The sequence below is a fragment of the Pseudochaenichthys georgianus genome, chromosome 7 (genome assembly GCF_902827115.2).
Source record: "Pseudochaenichthys georgianus chromosome 7, fPseGeo1.2, whole genome shotgun sequence".
In the NCBI taxonomy this organism is placed as follows: domain Eukaryota; kingdom Metazoa; phylum Chordata; class Actinopteri; order Perciformes; family Channichthyidae; genus Pseudochaenichthys; species Pseudochaenichthys georgianus.
In genome coordinates, this window is record NC_047509.1 from 7,072,954 (window position 1) to 7,094,356 (window position 21,403).

At 41.3% G+C, this 21,403-nt stretch overlaps 1 protein-coding gene across 1 annotated transcript in view; it reads left to right on the forward strand.

The window, feature by feature from the left end:
* The window catches only part of spryd3 (SPRY domain containing 3), a 76,099-nt gene that overhangs the window by 27,697 nt on the left and 26,999 nt on the right, over positions 1–21,403 (forward strand). The window contains exon 7 of the mRNA XM_034087307.1: positions 9,368–9,517. Within this exon, the coding sequence (XP_033943198.1) occupies positions 9,368–9,517 (150 nt within the window). The remainder of the gene's footprint in view (positions 1–9,367; positions 9,518–21,403) is intronic.

Consider the following 21,403-nt stretch of genomic DNA (forward strand, 5'->3'; position numbering starts at 1 on the left):
CATCGATAAATTAAATGTTCAGTGATCCTACTTCTTGATTTGTATAAGATTACCTCACAGGACATACATTAAGGGATTTAATACTTTCTCTATCTTTGTCCTGACTGTCAGCTGGAGGTGTCTTAGGCAAACACAACATGTTTGATAAAATCCACATGCCACCATGCTCCCGCTCTGCTGTTTTCTTGAGAGGAGACATTTGGCCGGCTTTCCACTGCGTACGTGCGGCTCGGTGCGTCCAATCCTCTGCCTCCTGTTGTCACGGCAGTCGCTGTGCCCACTCACCCTTAATCCCTCAGCTGCGGATGAGCAAGTGGACAGCACCCAAAACTGCGGTATCAGTTTTCACAAGCGCTCCCACACGGCCCATATCTCACGTTCACTCTCCCCACTAACATGTTTTTCATGCTGTACAGGTGCAACCACATTCTTTTAAACATGCCTCCACATTGCAGTTTCCTCCTCAGAGCAATTTCTTTAGATGACTTTGAACTGCACCAATCATCGTCAAGTCAAAATCAGCACCCCTCCGTTCCTTGTGTTACCTTTTCCAATTTTCAGAGAAAACTGTTATACCAACGTCCCTCTAATGTTGCCTGCTTCCTTCCTTCCTTCCTTCCTTCCTTCCTTCCTTCCTTCCTTCCTTCCTTCCTTCCTTCCTTCCTTCCTTCCTTCCTTCCTTCCTCTGGGAACAATAGTCAAGAATCCTAACATGACACCATGACACTGCTCTTGGGCAAAAGTTCACCACATTCCCATCAAGCTGTTATGGTTTCTACCTCCCAGGCCTAGCCTGGCACCAGTAGTTGACTTTGTTTCTTGAAGCGAGTAGCGTGAGAAAAGAGGAAACTATGCATAACTTAATCCAAGGAAAGTCAATAGAGTGACCAAGTGGAGTCTTGCTGGCTGGTTGGGGTCGATGGACATGACGCACACAATATGACTGGAGGCAAGCTTGATTTCTGGTCCACTCTACTACTACTATTTCAACACTGTAAGGGTAGACACATGTTTTGTACACAATTGGGGTGTATGCGCAGTCCTACCAATGGTGTCGCACTGTGACAAGACCAGATGCTTTTCAATGCAACCAATGAAGAGAGAGAAGTGCTAGCAAGTAAACCTGAATGTAATCAATGCTGATCATACAAAAATACAGGAATAATAAATGCATTCAACATGTCGGTAAGAGCTCAGGGATTCGGAATGTGCTTTGGCAAGTTACATTGAATGCAATTATTAAGAAAATACCTTTTGTGGCACATTTTCCTTCTATTTTATCTTCACAAGGAAAAACTATTACTTTTTTGAACTTGGTCATGTATCTTATGCCCCTTTCACACCAGTGCCTTTTCAGCTCCGGCTCGGAGCTAGAGCCTGAAAAGCACCGGGTTTTCCAGTTCACACCGGAGCTGCGCCGGCTCTTAGCTCCGGAATCCGCTTCATTTCCAGCTCCAAAAAATTGTCGGTCCAGAGGCAAGAGCTTTGGAGCTAAGAGGTGACGTCGCTTACGTCTCTCTTACGTCGAGGCGTCCAGGAAACTAAACCCACCTCCCATGGGTCGACTGTTATGCCTGCCTACAAGCAGTAGTGCCTATAAACACACTTTATAAAGTCAGGCAACACTAACCAGGCTTCGTGTGATTCTGTTTATTTGTGCCTTACTTTGACCATCCGTTCGCTGTTATCGATCATTGTGGAGAGAGGCAGACGTGTTGTTTTGTATTATTGCAGCTATCAGATGCAAGTAGTCAGTTTAGCTTCGGTTGCTATGCTAACATCACCCGTTTTATACCAGAGAAACTTTCATAACAGCGTTGTGATACCAAACAGTGTCAATTCAGACTGACACACATTCACTTAGGCTAAGGGGAACTGGGGATATGCATCAGCTGCTTGTGTGAGTCGGACAGTGAATACTTTAGAGCGGCCGCTGCAGTGTGAGCTAACCGGGAGCTAACGGGAGAATAAACTCCCGTGGAAGAGCAGCCAGCACTGCAGCGGTCGGTAAATGCTGCAGAAACACATTAATAAACAATGAACCACGGCACTCTGGAGAAAAGTATAAGGTTGGAGAAGTCGTTATTCAATTTATTCTGGCTTCGTGTGATTAAAAGCAACACGATCATCGACCCGACGCAGTTGTTGTTGTTGTTGTTGTGAGCTGCCGTTGGGGGGAAAATCAGCGATGTAAACGGTGACGTCATGACGCAGCAAGGGCAGCTCTGGGGCGCCAGTGGGCGGTGTGAACAGAGCGGGAGCTGAAAAGGGAAACCGGAGCTGAACCAGAAAAGCTCCCGCTCGGAGCTAGAAACTGAAAAGCGCTGGTGTGAAAGCCGCATTTATGTCACCACTGATCCTTACTGATGTCACCTTAACTTGTACACTTCACTTGTTCCTATAAAGCAGTAACACACTGACATACACTGTAAGCTGTTTAGTAATCCCGGTTGTAAATAATCACAGATTGCGAGTGCAGATTTGACCTGTGCCTTCATGTTGTTGGCAGATTGTAACTTTGGCTGAGGTGAAAGTGTCTAGTAAGGTGTTTCAAGAAACACTTTCCTCATAGCCTTGAACAGTGCACTTGTTTCAACATACAGTACAAAGCATAATACCTGAAAAATTCTATATATCTGTCAATGTTTTTATGCCATCTCATCTCTGGTAGCGTTTTCCCCCGAAGAGCAAACATTTTTTCCAAAGGTGGCAACCTTCCTGTAAAACAAACTTTTTACGACTTTGCCCACGTGGAAATCCGCGCTGGTATTGGAGCCGCAAGTTAATTTGGGCAACATCTTCCCAGCAGTGGTAATGGGGATAATAAATGGAGTGTATTAAAAGGTGATGAAAAGCTCCACACGGCCAGAGTGATGAGGTGTCAGTGAAGGTCAATAATGTGGTGGCTCCTTGGTTCTCACAGCTTTTGGAAATCTTAGAGGGGACGATTGATTGATTGATTGATTAAACCTGCCTAGTGACTATGCATGTCCATTGTTTTAGCGCGTTGTCGCAGTTGCGTGGTTTTCTAAATGTTATTACCAGTGTGTCATACCAGATATCTGTCAGAACATAAGGTAGTCACTTGCTGTCTTGCACACACTGATGTTGCTGCAGGTACAGTAGCTATGTGGCCGTAAGGCTTGTTGTATGCATTCAGGCGAATTCCATCTTGTCTTCTAACAGTAAATCCTTGTTCACCTGACTCCACCTCACTTACTGTGTCAGTGCTATGGTAATTACAGGTTTTGCTTTGATTGTAGTGTAAGGTTTTGCTGCTAAGTGCGTCCTTGAGCTTCCTACCCATGTTAAACAAGGTCAGTCACACAGCAGAAGTAGTTCTGATAACGCACATCACACGCTTGAACAAGTTGTTAAAACTCGGTAAATGGTGAGTGATTTGTTTTGAATATTTTCATGTGAACAAAAACATTTGTTCACATTAAAATGAAATAGGTTCTTAGCTTTGCCTCAAAACCTGTCTAATTATTCTTGCGGTTTTTATACAAAACTCATAAGAACAAGCTAAGGTTCTTTTCATAGTAATGTAAACAGTGTCACGACATGGTTTGGGTATTTTGACACCGTTCCGCATCCTTTGATATATTTTCTTTATTAAAGTGGCACATGTGACCCAGATACTTAATGTCCAGATTTTATTAAAAATAAAACATATATTTGAAGTATTTATTTTTGCAAAGAAGAAATAGTCAGGACCAAGGACAAAAAAACAATTCAGAAATGCACAAAGAATCAAATCCAATGGAAAACATAGATGTAACGAAAATGTCAAAATAGAAATCCAATGAAGACAAGATTAAGTGGCTGAGTAATATTGACTCATCAGCTGCTGTGTGATGTACAATCATATCACAGTTTGCTTGACAAGTGTAAACCACATAATACATGTGAAGCTGACAACTGAGCGGCCCGACCAAGCAAGGAGGCAGAGGCGGAATGTCCAAAAATACAACCCGGTGTGGGCATTTATTAAAACATGAACACATTACACACACAGCCTCAATCCTGCTGCTGCTGTTCACGTGAGACCAGCCTGCAGCCACCAGGATCTCACCCACAGTCCCTGCCTCCTCAACAGACAGGGAAACAGAGCCTAAATACACACACTCTAATCAGCACAACAAGACACAGGTGAGGGGGGAGGAGACAACATAGGGCACCAGGTGCACACAATCAGCAACAGACATAACGGGAGGGGGAACACTTTTCAAACACAAACGTATAACTGAACAGAAGTACACACATACAAACCCAACTAAACGCAGTCAGCACTTGAACAATTAATGCCACTTAACGCTATGATGTCTACACCCCCACATATTGTGTGCACCCGGATTATTCTTAACCGCTGTCATTCTAGCATAAGCACTTTCGGCGCTCTCGCTAACTCCCCTATCTTGTCAGGTGGAGCCGAGGACCTGACCAGCACCTGCCAGACGACATTTCAATCAATACTGTTTAATCCTTTAATAAATACTATCTCAATAATTAGTATAAATTATTTAAAATGTGCAAATATGCCATGCCAAACGGTACTGTGCAATCACGCTAATAAAGTGCAAAACTGTTCACTAAAGTGCTGAGTTACGAGGCCCGAAGCCGTCAGTTCACAGTGACGAAGTTACCTTCTTCACAATACAGAACAGGTCTCATCATTTCAGTTTCACCCTTCTTTAAGTTTCCCCATTAGTTGTGACAGGTAATTGGCAGGACCACTCTCTGGGCGTTGCATCTGTTTCCCAGGCAGCAGCTCAACAAAACACGGCCTTGCACACCACCATTACTATTCTCAACACTCTTATTGAATTATAGGAGTGAAAGAGAAAAGGGGAGATTTTCAGTTATCTCAGTGAGGCATGTTTTGCTCAAGGCTACGACGTCTCTTTTCTTCCCCTGCCCTCTATCTCCTGCTTCTATTACTCGGCAGCAAGAAGCAAAAGAAAGGTGGGATTGAATGCTTATTGCAAACAAACTCTTTCCCTCATCTCCCAAAAATAAATGTTGTTGTCCAGGCATTAAAGTGCAGCAGGTTAAGGAGACCCAAGAGTACACATCAAAGGGGAATTTGTAATACAAAAAGTGGACGCAATGTAACTGTCACCCATGTGAACAATTAACCAGCAGAGTACCATAAAGACACTATAAAGATTTCTATTTGCAATAGGACTCGAGGGAGAAAGTAGAACTAACTTTCTTTATGACCAAGAATCACCATAAGATTAGATGTGCTTCCAGCCTTTCTCAGGGTTTAAAAAAACAAAACGTTTTATCTAGAAAACTATGGAGGCAGGCTTTAAATCAGGGGTATTCAATTATATTTTGAAGAGGTCCAGTTCATGGATGTATAATAAGAACTGGATACAGCGAGAGAGGCGGGGTCTCGTTCTTTCCTATGAGAGCTGCTCATTGGCGCAGGAAGACAAAATGGCTGAACTTTTGAGAGAGCGAAACGTCACAGATTCATGCCTGGCTGTCAGAGCAGAAAAACCCGTATGTGCACTCACAGAGCATGCACCCCTTAAGCCCCGCCCCCCGAGCTCCCACTCTAGGCTTAGTAGTATCAGCGGGCTTTGAGTAGAATGAATGGAGAGAGAAAATAAATCTAGATTCGGCTTTTAGTGCATTTTACAACTTTAAGGACCGAATCAAACCCAGATTTGGCACAAAAAAGGGGGAATACACGTTTCAAAATGATGCCACATCAAGGTGGAATGCTCTTCCCACAACTGTAAAGGAAAGTAAAACTTTACTTACCTTTAAAACCTCTCTTAAAGAGCACCTTCGGGGGAGAGCATTGCAAAACTGGCCCCGGTAATGGTACAAATCTCAACCTATCGTCCAATGGACAGCTTCCCCCCCCATCTATGTATATACTCACATTTTAGACTATGTTACTAACTGTATATCTGTAGACTTGGTATGTCTTAAATGTCCGGTTAGGATGTATTAGAACGAAATCTAAAATGTAAATTGTAAATAAGCCATCTGTATGTCAAATATGTCTTATATGTCTTAAATGATACGATGAATTGGAAATGGGGGACCCTGATGTAAACAAGACGAAAGTCTTTCTCTGGTCTGCATCCCCTTAACAATTGTATTTTTTTAGCTGTACTGTACTGTACCCAATATACAAGCTGTTAATACACTTTTCAATCAATCAATCAATCAATCAATGATTCTAATAAGGGCTATAAAATAGTTCATACTGGGGTAGTTTATTTAGTTACAAAAAAAGTATCCACCGATTTACAGACGTCTCTTTCCCCATGTTAGTCAATGGGAAAAAGTTGTTTTGGGCCTGGTGACGTCACGGACTGATACGGAAATTGCAGTACCGCCGTTTGGACACAACTAATATCGGCACAGAGTCCGTCTCACTTCCTGGGGGCTTGGTCCAGTTACTAACATTTCCTCCCTGCAAAGGTCCAAACCTCATAATGTCTAATTGCATCCAATAGCCCACCATTTTGTCCGTCAAATAAAATCAACATCGTATCACCGTATTTCCTTATCTTTTGAATGTTCCAAGTATGATACTTTTAACATATAACACATTGTGGCACTTGTATGGAAACAAAACAAAACAATAAATAAAAACAGGACCAAAAAATGCAAACAGTTTTGAGCAGCCCCTTTTTTCTCTTCACAGTTTTTCTACTTCACCTCGTTTCTTTTTTAACACAACAATTTCCTACATTTCAAGTAAAATAGAACAGGCACAAAGATTTCCAGCAAAATAGAACAGGCACAAATGTGAAAAAAAGGGAGGCAGGCTTTAGATTATTGCAGCAGAGGTCTACCACCAATACATCTTTCACCATTTCTGTTGTCAAGGTCCATTTGTGACCATTTCATCAGCAGCCAGGCTGACACCTATAGCTGATGGAATGATGTAACTGGAGACAAAAAAATCTTGTTAGATCCACTCCCCACTTATAAAAATAGCACGTTACCCCTGCACCCCCTCTAATCTCAGATGCACCCAGAGTCATTTTGTTTACGTACAGTGAGCCTTTCTAAAATATACAGTAAAGAGACAAACCCACCAGCATTATAGGATATACGATGACTTTGAGCCAAATTCTTGTTTTTGTGCTGTATAAATAAATTGACTTGAAACAGTTGCTGATTTAGAGTACTGGCACCTTTTTTATTCCAATTCAAGCACTGGCTGTAGACACAGGCTTTAGTTTAATAATACTGAATGGCTAACTGGTCTTGGTGTAATCACCTCATTGTCTGATGGCCTGCACATTATTTTTCAAGGAATTTGGCACGAGTTCGCCGAAAGAAAGCTTCAGTTTAGCGGCTGTTTGATGTGTGTTTCTCTGAAAGGGAGCAAGTGGAGTTTTTGACCACCGGGAGTGTTTTTTTTTACTGAGTCCTCACCTTGTTTTTACAAGAAAAGAGGTACCAAAGTTATTTTAAGGAATTCCTAAAATACTTCTTAAATTAGCAATGTCTATTGAAAACCTGGAATTAAGTTTAGGTTAAATATAGGCTGCGGATTTTTTGCATGGTTATTACATATAAAACTACTGTAGCTCTTCTGGATAGTTAATAATAATAGATGTGTTTTGTATAGCGCCTTTCCTTATGCTCAAAGACGCTTCACATACAATCATTATTAGTTCATTATGAACACAGTGTTACTTAACAGTGCATTAGAGTTGCCACTTATCCTATTACTATACAGCTACTCTTGAACTATAAATTACTTTTCTCAACAACCAGACTAACTCATTACAAAACTCATATGATATGAAGCTTTAGAGCGGCCTCTGCTTCATCTCCAAGTTATTTTCACTTTGATGCATCACTAAGCAACAGGGAGAAAAACTAAAAGGGAAATGTTAATAACTTAATTGAGACACTTGACTTTTATTGCATTGATGTTGAATAGCTGCTTGCACCAGATGTGTGCTTTCTGGCTAAAAACATTCTCCTATACACACGCTTAAACATAAAGGCTTAATACAGGAGGAATGTCGTCCACCCCCACCATGTCCGTCATAGCCTTTTATATTCGGGAGGATCCTGCATTGCACACACAATGAAATGCATGCATTCATACTGCATGGCATGGAAACACGGCTCAGCCTAAAGGCTTTGTGGTTGCTTAGCTGCCCACCTACTCACCTGTACCCACCCATCTTCACCTGTTTAGATGCTTAAGATCAAAATAGACCTGAAAGTAATTGCATTATCATCAGGTTCTGTCCATGCAATCTCTAATGGCTGTTGGTACTTGCAGGAGAGTCACCGTGGGCGGTTCAGTTTGGGTTTGACTGGGTTTTGAAGTGTCAATCTGTCATGTTGCCCACTCACTTAGGACCCAGTTGCAAAAGCTGGTTGCGTGGTTAAGTCCCTCGTCACGAGAACAACAGTGGGCCGGGGATCCTGCCCAAGCTTGATCTGCTGTGTCTTCAATCTGTTGTCTCCATCTCAACTTTCCCACTTCCCAGAGACTGCCGGCACTTTGGGCCTGGTTGCCTGACTAATCAAATAAAGTAAATAAAGAAACAATTAAATAACAGAGGTACCTGAGGGTAAGAATTGTGACAAACTGTTTTGATTGGCCTGAAAAATTCCTTCAATTATGAAAAAAAGAAGATGCTTAATAATATTTAGGTTTGTTTCGACTTTTCTTCAGTATCAAACAACTCCAGTGATAGGTGACTGCACATCCAGGGGGAAAACACCGAAAACAGAAAAAGCTAATTTAGCATACTTTACATGGTGTCACTTTGCCAAGATGTTCACAAATATTAGTTGGCAATCAAAATATTAACTGGGACCATGGCAGTTTTCATTGTCAGAGGATCCATTATGTCAGTAGGGTTTACCCTCTTGGCACCATGAAAACCGTTACCAAATGTCATGGCCATCCATCCAAGAGTTGTTTATCTTAGTGCTAGATAAAAAGTGGGGATAACCAAAGTCATAATCGGACTATGGATGTTTGTACAAACTTTAATAGCAATGCATCCCATAGTTCGTGAGATATTCAGTCTGGACCACAGTGGTGGACCAAGACACGCTTGAGAGAGCAGTTCTAAACCTGCCAATTTACTCACCTCCAAAACATCTGGCTGTGTGAAGTGGGAGGTCTACCAGAAGTGGATGCTTGTTGGTTTAATATTGGTCAGAGGCACTTTTTTAAATTTGGAAAGGTTTCATCCAACAATCACAACAACATGCACAACAGCATGTCTACGGTTAAACGAACGTTATGTTGGGAAACATCTTAACATGTTGGTGTTAAATGAGTCTATACAGTTTATTTCCTGACCTATTAACCCCCATTCTTCTTTGTTTATTCCTCTGTTTATCCCCCCCTCAGCTCTTGGAGTATGTTGGCAAGGGAAAGAGCATCATGGACGTGGGTTTGGCTCAGGCTCGCCAGCCACTCACCACCCGCTGCCACTACTACGAAGTGGAGATTGTTGATGCTGGAGAGAAGTGTTACATTGCCCTGGGCCTGGCGAGAAAGGTGAGCTTTCTAAGAAAATAACAACTTTATACTATTTCTCACACACACACACTTTCACTCAACAAAGAAGAATGTTTTGGTTTTTTTCTCAAACCTTTGGCCTATTCCTCCTTCTTCCACATCATTATTCATTAGAAAGTCTAGGATCAAGAACTCAAGTGATGTGGACTGCAGGAATAATCAGCACATTCATTTTACTCCCCCTTTGGTCTCCATAGTTCAATAAGTCATTGAGATAACAATATGCATACTGTATGACATATACCCAAATTGAAGTAAGGAGGACCAATAGCTTTTGAAAAATGTCCCATCAAGCCCTGTCTTGGGAAAGGCTTGGCCTCATGGAGGAGAGGCAGGACTACAGTCGTGTTTGCAGCAAATCTCCAGTGTTTCTTTGTTTTTCAAAGCAAATGTCTGTCATGTCATAATGTATGTGTGCTGATGAGGTGGAAGAAGGTGCATATTGGAGATAGTGTCACAAATGTCAATTTGGATTTTAAATTGGGCCTTAGACTGCTGCCATGGTTCGGGCTCAGGTTTATTTTTTGGTCCAAATTATGGCTCAAACACGGACACAGTATATAGAGAAAACAGTGTATGGAAAAAAAACGGATGATTTTTTTTTTGTTAAATGAATCCTACTATTCACCTTATGTAACCCCGCCCCTCTCCTACTTCTGGTTCAAACCCATACAGTATATGTTAGTTATTCCGGTTTAGCAATAGCAACATTGTACACAATTCATTTTATTCAGTACTTCTTAAGCTCAAATCACACTCTCGCAGACTTTTCCGGTGTTTCTAAATTAGATTTTAAGAGGAAAAGATGCCTGTTTTTGTTGTTATTACTGTCAGGAAATGTACAACCTAACCCTGGTCCGCCCAGTAGTAGTAGTCAGATCGCTACTCCTGCTGATTTTAAAGCTAGGTCTGGGTTGGGTTTCATCCACTTGAATGTGCGCAGTCTGTTAGGTAAACTAGATTTTGTCCGTATCTGGGCGAGCTCGACTGACGCTGACGTCATTGTTTTATCAGAAACATTGCTAAACAAGTCTATTTTGGCCTCTGACATTGCCTTAAATGGTTTTAATGTGTATCGTACCGACCGGCCTAATAAAGGTGGTGGCGTTGCCATTTATGTTAAGAATAAGTTCGGTGTAACCACATTAGTTTCCAAATCGATCAGTAAGCAATTTGAATTTTTAGCCATAAATATAGAAGTGGCAAAGGGTCAACAGGTCATGGTAGTGAGTTGTTACAGACCCCCCTCAGCTGTCAAAGACTCCTTTTCTTCGCTAGCAAATCTTTTATCACAACTAGACTACAAGGAAATAGTGCTACTTGGAGATTTTAACTGGGACTGGTTAACTGCAGTGTCAGAGGATTTTAAAAACCTTTGTATCTCTTTAAATGTTACTCAGATTGTTGACAGTCCTACTCGCCCAAATATTAAGTCCCCTAATAAATCCTCCCTAATTGATCTCATTTTAACTAATGTTCCCTATAAATATTCTTCTGTGGGAGTATTTGCAAACGATCTGAGTGATCACTGTGTTGTAGCCACAATTAGGGACACTAAGATCCAAAAGGTTAAACCTCGCATTATCATTAAGTGAGATAAAAAACATTTTGTGGAGCAGGGTTTTGTGCATGATCAGTTTGATTTTGATTGGGGTAAAATCGATCTGTGTGCTGATGTAGAAGCCGCATGGTCTTATTTTTATCTTGGTTTTATGGAGATCATTGATAGACATGCACCCCTGCGTACATTTAGAGTAAAGGGACGAGACAATCCTTGGTTTTCTGCTAATCTGTCCAGTCTCCTTCATGAGAGAAACAAGGCCTGGGCAAAGGCTAGGAAATCAGGCTCAGAGGTAGAAGGGCTGCGTTTTGGGCAGCTCAGGAATAGCTTCACATCGCAAATCAAAAGTGCTAAATCAAAGTACTATCTGTCAGTAACCACAAAGAATCTGAATAATCCTGGAACATTTTGGAAAGCCATTAAATCGTTATCCACCGGCGATATCCGTAATGAGCTACCTACGTGCCTTACCACAGCATCTGGCACTATATCGGACAGGGCTTCTATGCTAAATTGCTTTAATGAGCATTTTGTGTCCTGTGGTTCTCTATTTGATTCTGTCACTAACTCTGCTTCTGTAAACACCACAGTCTGTGACTCTGAACAATGTGGTCTGGAAAACCCTTTCAGTTTTACCCCTTTTACTGTTGATGTTGTTCGTGAAGCTTTAACCAAGTTAGATCCTAAGAAACCGGCTGGCTCGAACCTTTCTTTTTAAAGATAGCTGCAGATTTTATTGCTCCACCTCTCACTACTCTTTTTAACCTCTCCCTCAGCACGAACACAATTCCAAAATTGTGGAAGTCAGCGTATGTCCTGCCTTTGCTAAAAGGAGGGGAGGCCACCTTATTAAATAACTATCGGCCAATCTCTAAGTTGTCAGTTCTGGCTAAGGTTCTTGAACGCCTAGTGAGTGAACAGGTAAAGGTGTTTTTATGTACAAATGACATCCTGTCTAAACATCAGTCAGGATTCAGAAAGAAACACAGCACCATCACTGCCACAATGAAAGTGGTGAATGATGTGGCGAGTATTTTAGATAATAAGCAGAGTTGTGCAGCTCTATTTATTGACCTTTCAAAAGTGTTTGACGCCGTCGATCATCACATTTTAAAGCAGAGGCTAGCCAGTATAGGCATGTCCAGCCATGCAGTGGGGTGGTTTGTAAACTACCTCTCTGAAAGGTCCCAATGTGTTCATTTTGATGGGCTGTCTTCTGAATGGTTGAACATTGCCAATGGTGTACCACAAGGTTCTGTTTTATGTCCACTTTTATTCTCCATCTACATCAACAGTTTAGGTGAAAATGTTGATGAAGCTACTTTACATTTTTATGCGGATGATACCGTAATGTACTGTGCAGGTCCCTCCATTAAGGAGGCTGGTGTTAAATTACAGGTTGTTTTTAACACTATTCAGACTCAGCTCTCTGAACTAAAGCTTCTTTTAAATGTTGAGAAAACCAAGGTAATGCTCTTTTCTAAAGCTAAAAAGACACCAGAGCCTGTTTTAGATATTGTAACTACGCAAGGAATAAAACTTGAAGTGGTTACCTGTTACATAGTGCTGTAGCGACGCGTCGACGACGTCGACTTCAAAATATCGTCGACGACATATTTCCGCGTCGATGCGTCGCTACACACACGTGGGTCACCCAAAGCAACAAGCAGTTCGCAATCGCACTTCAAACACAATGGAGACTTACGACCCGTCCTCACAGCGGCGTGCGCTGACGCTTGCCGGCGGGCGTGTCTGAAACTCGACCAACAACCAATCACATGAATCTCCCGCCCCTGACTCACAAGCAGCGGTTTGATTGGCTAGAGCTTGTACTGGCATATGATTCGATTGGCTGACGCCTCGCCCGAGGCGTCAAAAGTTGAACATTGCTCAACTTTTGCAGCGAGCCACGCCAGCTACGCTCCGCGTCGCTTCCCACGATGCATTTCGGCTAAAAGTGACGTCACCCCATTCAAAGTGAATGGGGAAGCGTCAACGCACGCCGCTGTGTGGACGGGCCGTGAAACGGCTTCCACCTCCTCCTCACAGGATTGCGCACGAAGCCCTCAAACGAAAACATCTCGCCCTAGGTCTTCAAAAGCATGGGAATATTTTAAAGTTAGTCCAAAACGCAAAGATATTGTCATTTGCAGTCTTTGCCAAATGGAGTTGGCATATCACACAAGCACAACGGCTATGTGGAACATTTAAAGCGGCAGCTAGCTGTGGTGGCTACCATTAGCAGCTAGCATTTGCTCTCCGATTTTTACATAAAAATGGAATTATGGATTATAAATTCAATCATTTTTTTATACATAGACGTTAAAAACCTATGGATTAACCGATTCAGCCGCGTTTTTTCTCATTTTAATGCCATTGAACACGTCTTTTGATCAGATTGACAGCTACGGTGGTGAGACGATCTCCCTAGAAGCTCTGTAAAGGTACGTGTTGTGATGACTGTATTTGCTTCCCCTGTCGCGAGCCCGGATCACTCAGTGATGATACTATATACCTACATAATCTGTGGAGTCTCAGCTTTAATTGGATATCTTGTATGTGCAGCTACGATGAGTAATAAGGGTACTTTTATCTTGAGTTCTGTGCCAATGTCCGTTAGCATTTTTCGCTCATGGGTCATTTAGATGCTTCTTATGAGACTTGTGTTTTGTTTTGGTAAACATGGTTTGTATCGTCAGTTAGCTGAGATTATTTCCGTTAATCTGGTATAACACATTAATGGGTTCTTAAATATTAAGATCCCCTGAGACACAGTATCATGAAATTTTTTTTTTTACATTACGTTTTTTCTGAATTGAACAACAGAAAAATAATCGTTAGATTAGTCGACTAATCGATCAAATAATCGCCCGATTAATCGTTTTCGAAATAATCGTTTCCCCCCAGCACTACCGTTACAAATACCTTGGTATCTGGCTTGATGATTGTCTCACTTTTAAACTTCATGTCAATAACCTGCTTAAAAAGCTGAGGGTTAGGCTAGGTTTCTTCTACAGGAACAAGTCCTGTTTCTCGCTTGAGGCCAGGAAAAGGCTAGTCACTGTGACCTTTTTACCTGTGCTGGACTATGGGGATCTGGTCTATATGAATGCACCTGCCCATTGCCTGGTCAAGTTAGATTCTGCGTATCACAGCACACTGAGATTTGTGACAAACTGTAAAGCATTAACCCATCACTGTACCCTGTATGCAAGGGCTGGTTTGCTTTCACTAACTGTACGGAGGCTCAGTCACTGGTACATTTTTATATACAAAGCCATGTTAGGGAAACTTCCATCTTATATCTGCTCCCTGATCTCACGGAAAATTGTAAGTGGCTACTGCCTGAGATCGAATGCTGTGGTTTTATTCAATGTGCCAACTTCTAGGACTGTCTTAGGGAAGACAGCTTTTAGATGCGCAGTTCCTCTGTCTTGGAATAGTCTGCAAATTAAATGGAAACTGAACAATCTGGTGCCACTAAATGTTTTTAAAGCTCGGTTGGATGCTAGTCAATCGGAAGCTATTGGTACCTGTTTATGTGGATAATTATGTAAATGATGCTGTATGATGTCCTTTTGTTGTTCTATTTATGTTTTTATGTTTCATGTGGAACTACTTGAGCAGGTCTCCCTTGAAAAAGAGATCAATGATCTCAATGGGATTTATCTGTATAAATAAAGGTTTGAAATGAAATTAATTTGAGATCATTCACAGCTAACCTGTCAGTGTGCTATTAAGCTAGCTAATAATCTGGCTAGCAGATATTGTCTCTCATACAGCTAGTATCACAGCTCCAAACATCACTGTACATTCTGAAATATATGTTTTTTTGGGATAACATAATCACATATTAGTAATCAAAATAGTGAGTTGCTTGCCTGAAAAACTGTTGTAACTTCATAAGGTTGTTCAAAAGCTTACTTACAGATACTTTGGTAAGTAAAGGTTGATAAAGCTCATGCATGCAAATTAGTCGCTTAAAGGTCCCATGTCATGCTTTTCTGGTTATTCCCCGTCCCCTTGTGTGTTATGAAGGTTTTTATGCATGTAAACGGTCTGCAGAGTCACAAACCCTCAAAGTACACCCTGTAGCGAGTAAAACTCTAACACAGAACATACCTGTCTCTGCTGCCCCAGAGCGCCTCGTTGGAGATTTCTCATTTTCCATTGTTTACTTCTTGGGTTCTGTGACGTGTGAACACCCAAATCAACAACAAATGACCGGATTGGCCCAAATGGACCAATCCGCGGAGCACCTCACACACCAGGATCCCTTTGCTAACTAACAGGGAGTCCCTATTGACTTGCATAGAGCTCCCTGAACGCTGGTAATAGACGAGTTGGTCTGCAGAGAGCATTTCTCCGCAGACCCATGCTCACAGCGTTATAAACCTTTTTCTTACTCAATATCAAGCCACACTTATTGTTTTTACTTCGGCTGTGAGTGTTTGTGTGTGCTCAGGATGAGTTTAGCTTGTTCTCGCTGTATCGCCGACCCGGAAACCTGTCCCTTGCAACGTCCCGACCAATCAGAGCACACTGGGCTCACAGGGAGGGGGGGGCAGGAGCTCCAACAAGCCATTTAGGACAGAGAGTGAATACAATTACTATACAGAGATGTTGTATGAGAAACCAATGTGTTTTTGGAAAATTGCACAATTTAAATCTATTCTAGTAGACCTCAACAATGGAATTATGATCAGTAGACATGGCCATGACATGGGACCTTTAAGAAATCTAGACGGCAAAATAATTAAACAAGTGAGTGCCTGTTTTTCCTGGCCAAGGACAGGTTCCTTGAACACAACACGAGCCTAACGTGTCATCACGTGGTGTAGAGCTGATGGAGAGCATCGGAACGCCGCTCCAGCACTTCAAATATTGCAGTACCCAGAAGGAGATGATTTATCCATAGATCTCCTAATGTTGCTCTCAAAGTGCACCAGATTGATGCTTTTAACTTCAACATTTAAAAAAAAAAATCTTCCTGGGGGAGCATGCCCCCGGACACCCCTAGAGAATGTGAGGTTCCCCCCCCGCTTAAATGATGTCCACATGGATAGGATACTAAATACATCTTGTGTCCATATCTTTCAGTTTTGGTGGTCATGCCACAACCGTGCACGTGCATGCATGCGCAAGTCATGGTAAAATATCTGGATTAAGAGTTTGCTTTTTCTTTGCACAGCATGAAATAAAGGCGAAATGAATGGGCTGTGATTTTAGTTTTTTTAAGCAGAGGTTGAGTTCAATCATTTGTACGGCCCTCGGAGGATGTTGTAAAAATTGAAATGGCCCTTGAGAGGAAAAAGGTTCCCCACAACTGCTGTAAATAATAATAGAAACCCTTGATTTATAACTTAACATCTCCGTCTCCTTTTGATCTGAGTATATTATAAAGAATAGCCAGTTAATTGAAGCATTATAGCACAGGCCTTTGTCAGATAGTACATTACGCAGTTTTTTTCTGCTTTGAATAGTTCTCTCTTTTTTCACCATATGTGTGTTTGCATCCCTGAAAGCTGGCTACGCTATGCAAATGAATAGCAATTACACCTTAACCGGAAGTACCAACACATAATATGGAATTAAGGAAGCGCCCAACAAGCACAAGGTGAATGTCGACAGCTTTATTTTCTTTCCCATAGTCCAGCAGCTCAGCCATTCTCTTTGGATGTAATTGCTCGCTCTCAAGTAGAGGAAACACCTCTAAGAGGAAAATACAATTAGAGACATTTTACCACCTCTCATTTGTGCCCTTATTTATTTTTCCAAAGAATGCACATGAGGTTCCCATTTGAGTATCAGCACTGCAGCTCTGCAAGTGACCATTGCTAACTGCTTTGAAGAATTTAACAGACAATCTTGAAGAACTGGGATTGGGAACTGAGTGATTCATATTAAGACGTGCAGAGAGTGAATAAAAGAAGAGTTAATATCTCAATATATTTCCATACAAAGCTTCAAGGGTGTTAAGTATAAGCAGCAATTGTTGAGTATTGTGCAAGGCTGTTTTTGAACCCCCTTACTAAGCTTATAAAGGGCAAGGCAAGGCAAGTTTATTTATATAGCAGTTTTCAACACAAGGCAATTCAAAGTGCTTTACAAAAAATGAAAGACATTAAGCATAAAAAAAGAAAAGCTAATAAAATAAACATTAAAGGAGGGGTAGGTACGTTTCAGAAACCGACTCGAGATACACTTTTTGTTATATTCCATGGAATGCTCTTAACATCCCGATAGCAATGAATATCTTAAGTGCTTTGACAAAAAATCCATAAAATGTCATCTGTAGAAGCCGTAATACTGTAAAAAGTACAACCATGGATGGCCTACCTGCCCGTCAGCCTTCCATCGGGGCACAAACTTATCTCGTGCCCTCATTGGTCGTGGTCATGTGCGCGTTCGTGTGTGTTGGAGGAGGGGCTCTCATGCTCTCTATAAGGAAGTGGCAGATTTTCTCCGGTTGTGTATTTTCAAATTCTAGCGATCTCGAGCCGGTTTCTCAAACTTACCTACCCCACCTTTAAAAGGAAAAATACATGGATAAAAGTTACAGTGCAGTCTAAAATATGAAGAGTTCAATTAAACATTAAAAGAAAAAGTACATGGATAAAAGTTACAGTGCAGTTTAAGATATGAATAGTTCAATTAAAAGCAGCGACAAAAAGAAAAGTCTTCAGCCTGGATTTAAAAGTAGTAAGAGTTGCAGCGGACCTGCAGGTTTCTGGGAGTTTGTTCCAGATATTTGGAGCATAATAACTGAACGCTGCTTCTCCATGTTTAGTTCTGACTCTGGGGACAGAAAGCTGACCAGTCCCTGAAGACCTGAGAGATCTGGATGGTTCATAATTTAGCAGGAGGTCAGTAATGTATTTTGGGCCTAAACCATTCAGTGCTTTATAAACCAGCAGCAGTATTTTGAAATCTATTCTTTGACACACAGGAAGCCAGTGTAAAGACTTCAGAACAAGAGTGATGTGGTCCACTTTCTTAGTGTTAGTGAGGACTCGAGCAGCGGCGTTCTGAATCAGCTGCAGCTTCCTAATAGATTTTTTAGTGAGACCTGTGAAGACACCATTGCAGTAGTCGAGTCTACTGAAGATAAAAGCATGGACAAGTTTTTCCAAATCCTGCTGTGACATTAGTCTTTTAATCCTAGATATATTCTTTAGGTGATAGTAGGCTGATTTAGTAACTGTTTTAATGTGACTGTTGAAACTCAGGTCAGAGTCCATGACTACACCTAGATTTCTGGCTTTATCTGTTGTTTTGAACATTGCACGCTGAAGCTCAGCGCTAACTTTTAAACGTTCTGCCTTGGCTCCAAAAACCATTACCTCAGTTTTATCTTTGTTTAATTGGAGAAAGTTCTGACACATCCAGTCATTGATTTGTTCAATGCAGTATTAAACGTGTACGTCTCTGGTGGAAAGGTTCCCTCAAAACCTTTTTTTCATTACATTTGTTACCTAATATTATTCGACTGACTCAGGAATTATTTCCTCGACAGTATGGGTTCATGATTTGTGAGTTTCTTACTCCCCTGCTTCCCCTCGAAAGTGTTATGGATGTGAAATATTAGCGACTGCCGAAGCCAAGGCCTGTGGAGAGCTGCCAGCGCTGTCTCTCCCAGGGTCAAAGCTCTGTTCCGTTATAATAACAAAAATAAAAGATAAAACTTGTTCAACATCTCTCAAGGTCTCCGAGGCCATTTATATAAAGCATGAACAGAGGGATGCACAGCTCGCTGGATGACATTAAGATAAGGAACGCTATAGAGAAAGGACACTCAGCTGGAGATATTTACTTACCCGGTGTTTGTGCTGTACTAACAGGTTTCCAACGGAGCCATGCCATTTTTTATTATTGGTCAAAATCTAAATCTAAGCATCCTTTTTGTGGATAGTTTCACTAGGGTTAACCGAGTGTGCCTGACATATATAATATATCAGTAACAGTGTTTCCCACAGATCTGAAATATACTTTGGGGGGTGGTGGTAGCGGGGGGGGGGGGTTGAGGTGATGTGCAACAACATTAACCTTTCTGTTGATCGCTTGTTAGCAGACCCTTCACGCGATGGCAGAGCGAACAGGTACAGGCAGGGCCCATAATGATAGCCCTATAGTTTAAATCTACTACCCACACATGAACATATGGAAATGGGTTACTATTTAAAAAAATAAATGTATTTAGGAACCTATCCATGTGATTTTTAGTGGGAGTCGACCTCAAATCCTCTAGGGGGGTCCAGGGGCATGCTCCCCCGGTAAGATTTTATTTTTTATTTTGGAGTTAAATGCATCAATCTGGTGCATTTTGATGGGAAAATAAAGAGACTAGATCTATGGAAACACCTATATTAAACAGAACTGTATACATTTCAATAATCATAAAATCATGGCCATAACCAATAACATACCATTTCCAATATGAAAAAAACACTAAAACTTGTTTATTAATTTATATTTGGTTCATTTATAGTTGTCAGGGTTCGTACGGGTGCTTGAAATCCTTGAAAATGCTTGAAATTTGACGTGGTGTTTTCAAGGTTGGGAAAGTGCTTGAATTTCAAGAATGGTGCTTGAAATTGAGATAAAGTGCTTGAAAATGTAAATGCTTTATTTTACAATAAATTGCTGTCTGACTGAATAGTTCGCTTTTTAGATTAAAAGAAAAGAATTGCTTCGCTTCTACATAAAACAGCCCCGCTCCGGCCTTCCCGCGCTATGCGCGCGACCTGCAAGTGTTTGTGTTACGTGTGACCTGGGCATTCTGATGAGTGATAGATGACTGTGTCCCAGGAGGTTGCAGTTTCAACGAGCGTTGGCTAGCAGAAGACAAATACAAGCCATGGCTAAGACTAGGGTCAAGCCCACGAGTAGCCTCCTGCAAAGTTTTCCAAAAATAACGATGCGAGAGTCTGCGCTGACGAGCCACATGAAAGGTACGCCGTAGTAGAGCATTTTAGATTAGGCTAACGTTGCATGTTACGTTTGTTTAAGCTAACGTTAGCTAGCTGAATCAAAGTAGAAAAGTATTCTCATCAAAATATAGTTAAAGTAGCGACAGTAAAAGTAGAAGTACTCAGATCTTGTACTTGAGTAAAAGTAGAAGTACTCAGATCGTGTACTTGAGTAAGAGTAGAAGTACTCAGATCTCTTCTTGAGTAAAAGTAGAAGTACTCAGATCGTGTACTTGAGTAAGAGTAGAAGTACTCAGATCTCTTCTTGAGTAAAAGTAGAAGTACTCAGATATTGTACTTGAGTAAAAGTAGAAGTACTCAGATCTTGTACTTGAGTAAAAGTAGAAGTACTCAGATCGTGTACTTGAGTAAGAGTAGAAGTACTCAGATCTAGTACTTGAGTAAAAGTAGAAGTACTCAGATCGTGTACTTGAGTAAGAGTAGAAGTACCAGAGTGTAGGAATACTCTGTTACAGTAAAAGTAGTAAAGTATTCTCATCAAAATATAGTGAAAGTAGCGACAGTAAAAGTAGAAGTACTCAGATCTTGTACTTGAGTAAAAGTAGAAGTACTCAGATCTTGTTCTTGAGTAAAAGTAGAAGTACTCAGATCTTGTACTTGAGTAAAAGTAGAAGTACCAGAGTGTAGGAATACTCTGTTCCTCAAGTGAAAGTAGAAAAGTATTCTCAGGCAGGCCACATCATGTGGACAGCCAGTCACCCTGTGTGAGGCAGGCCACTTAACAGGCCAGAAGGAGGCGAGATCAGAGCAAGGGAGCGAGGAATCATTGTCCACATGTTAATCGATCACAGATGGCGTCGTGGTCACGGACGAATAAAAAAAAAAATGATATAAAAACTAAATGGATCGCGAAATATACTTGGGCGGACGTTAATATACCTGGGCGGCCCGCCCAAGTATAGTCTGTGTGGGAAACTCTGAGTAATACTGGTAGTATAACCATCTTTATAGAGATGTTGTTTACACAACCAGCTGGAGAAGGGAGTGTAACCCATACTTTACATTAAAAGCCAAATTTAAGGTGTTGATCCTAATGATTTGCATTTTTTTCCTATGTTTTTAAAGAGGATTAAACTATTTTTGAACATATTTGTGGACACTTCTGGGTGGGCAATTCCCCTGTCAGCGAAGGAATGACATCTCAGAGCTGGAGTTGCCTGAAGACAAGAGCATATTTGATATCTATTCCTCCTCAATTCAACCCACATAACATTGATTATGTAACGTTAGTGATTGCCACATCAATCATATGGGAGACCCTTTGTAATGAGCATTATTTGTATTTGCACATTTTCATACACTAGGTGCAGCTCA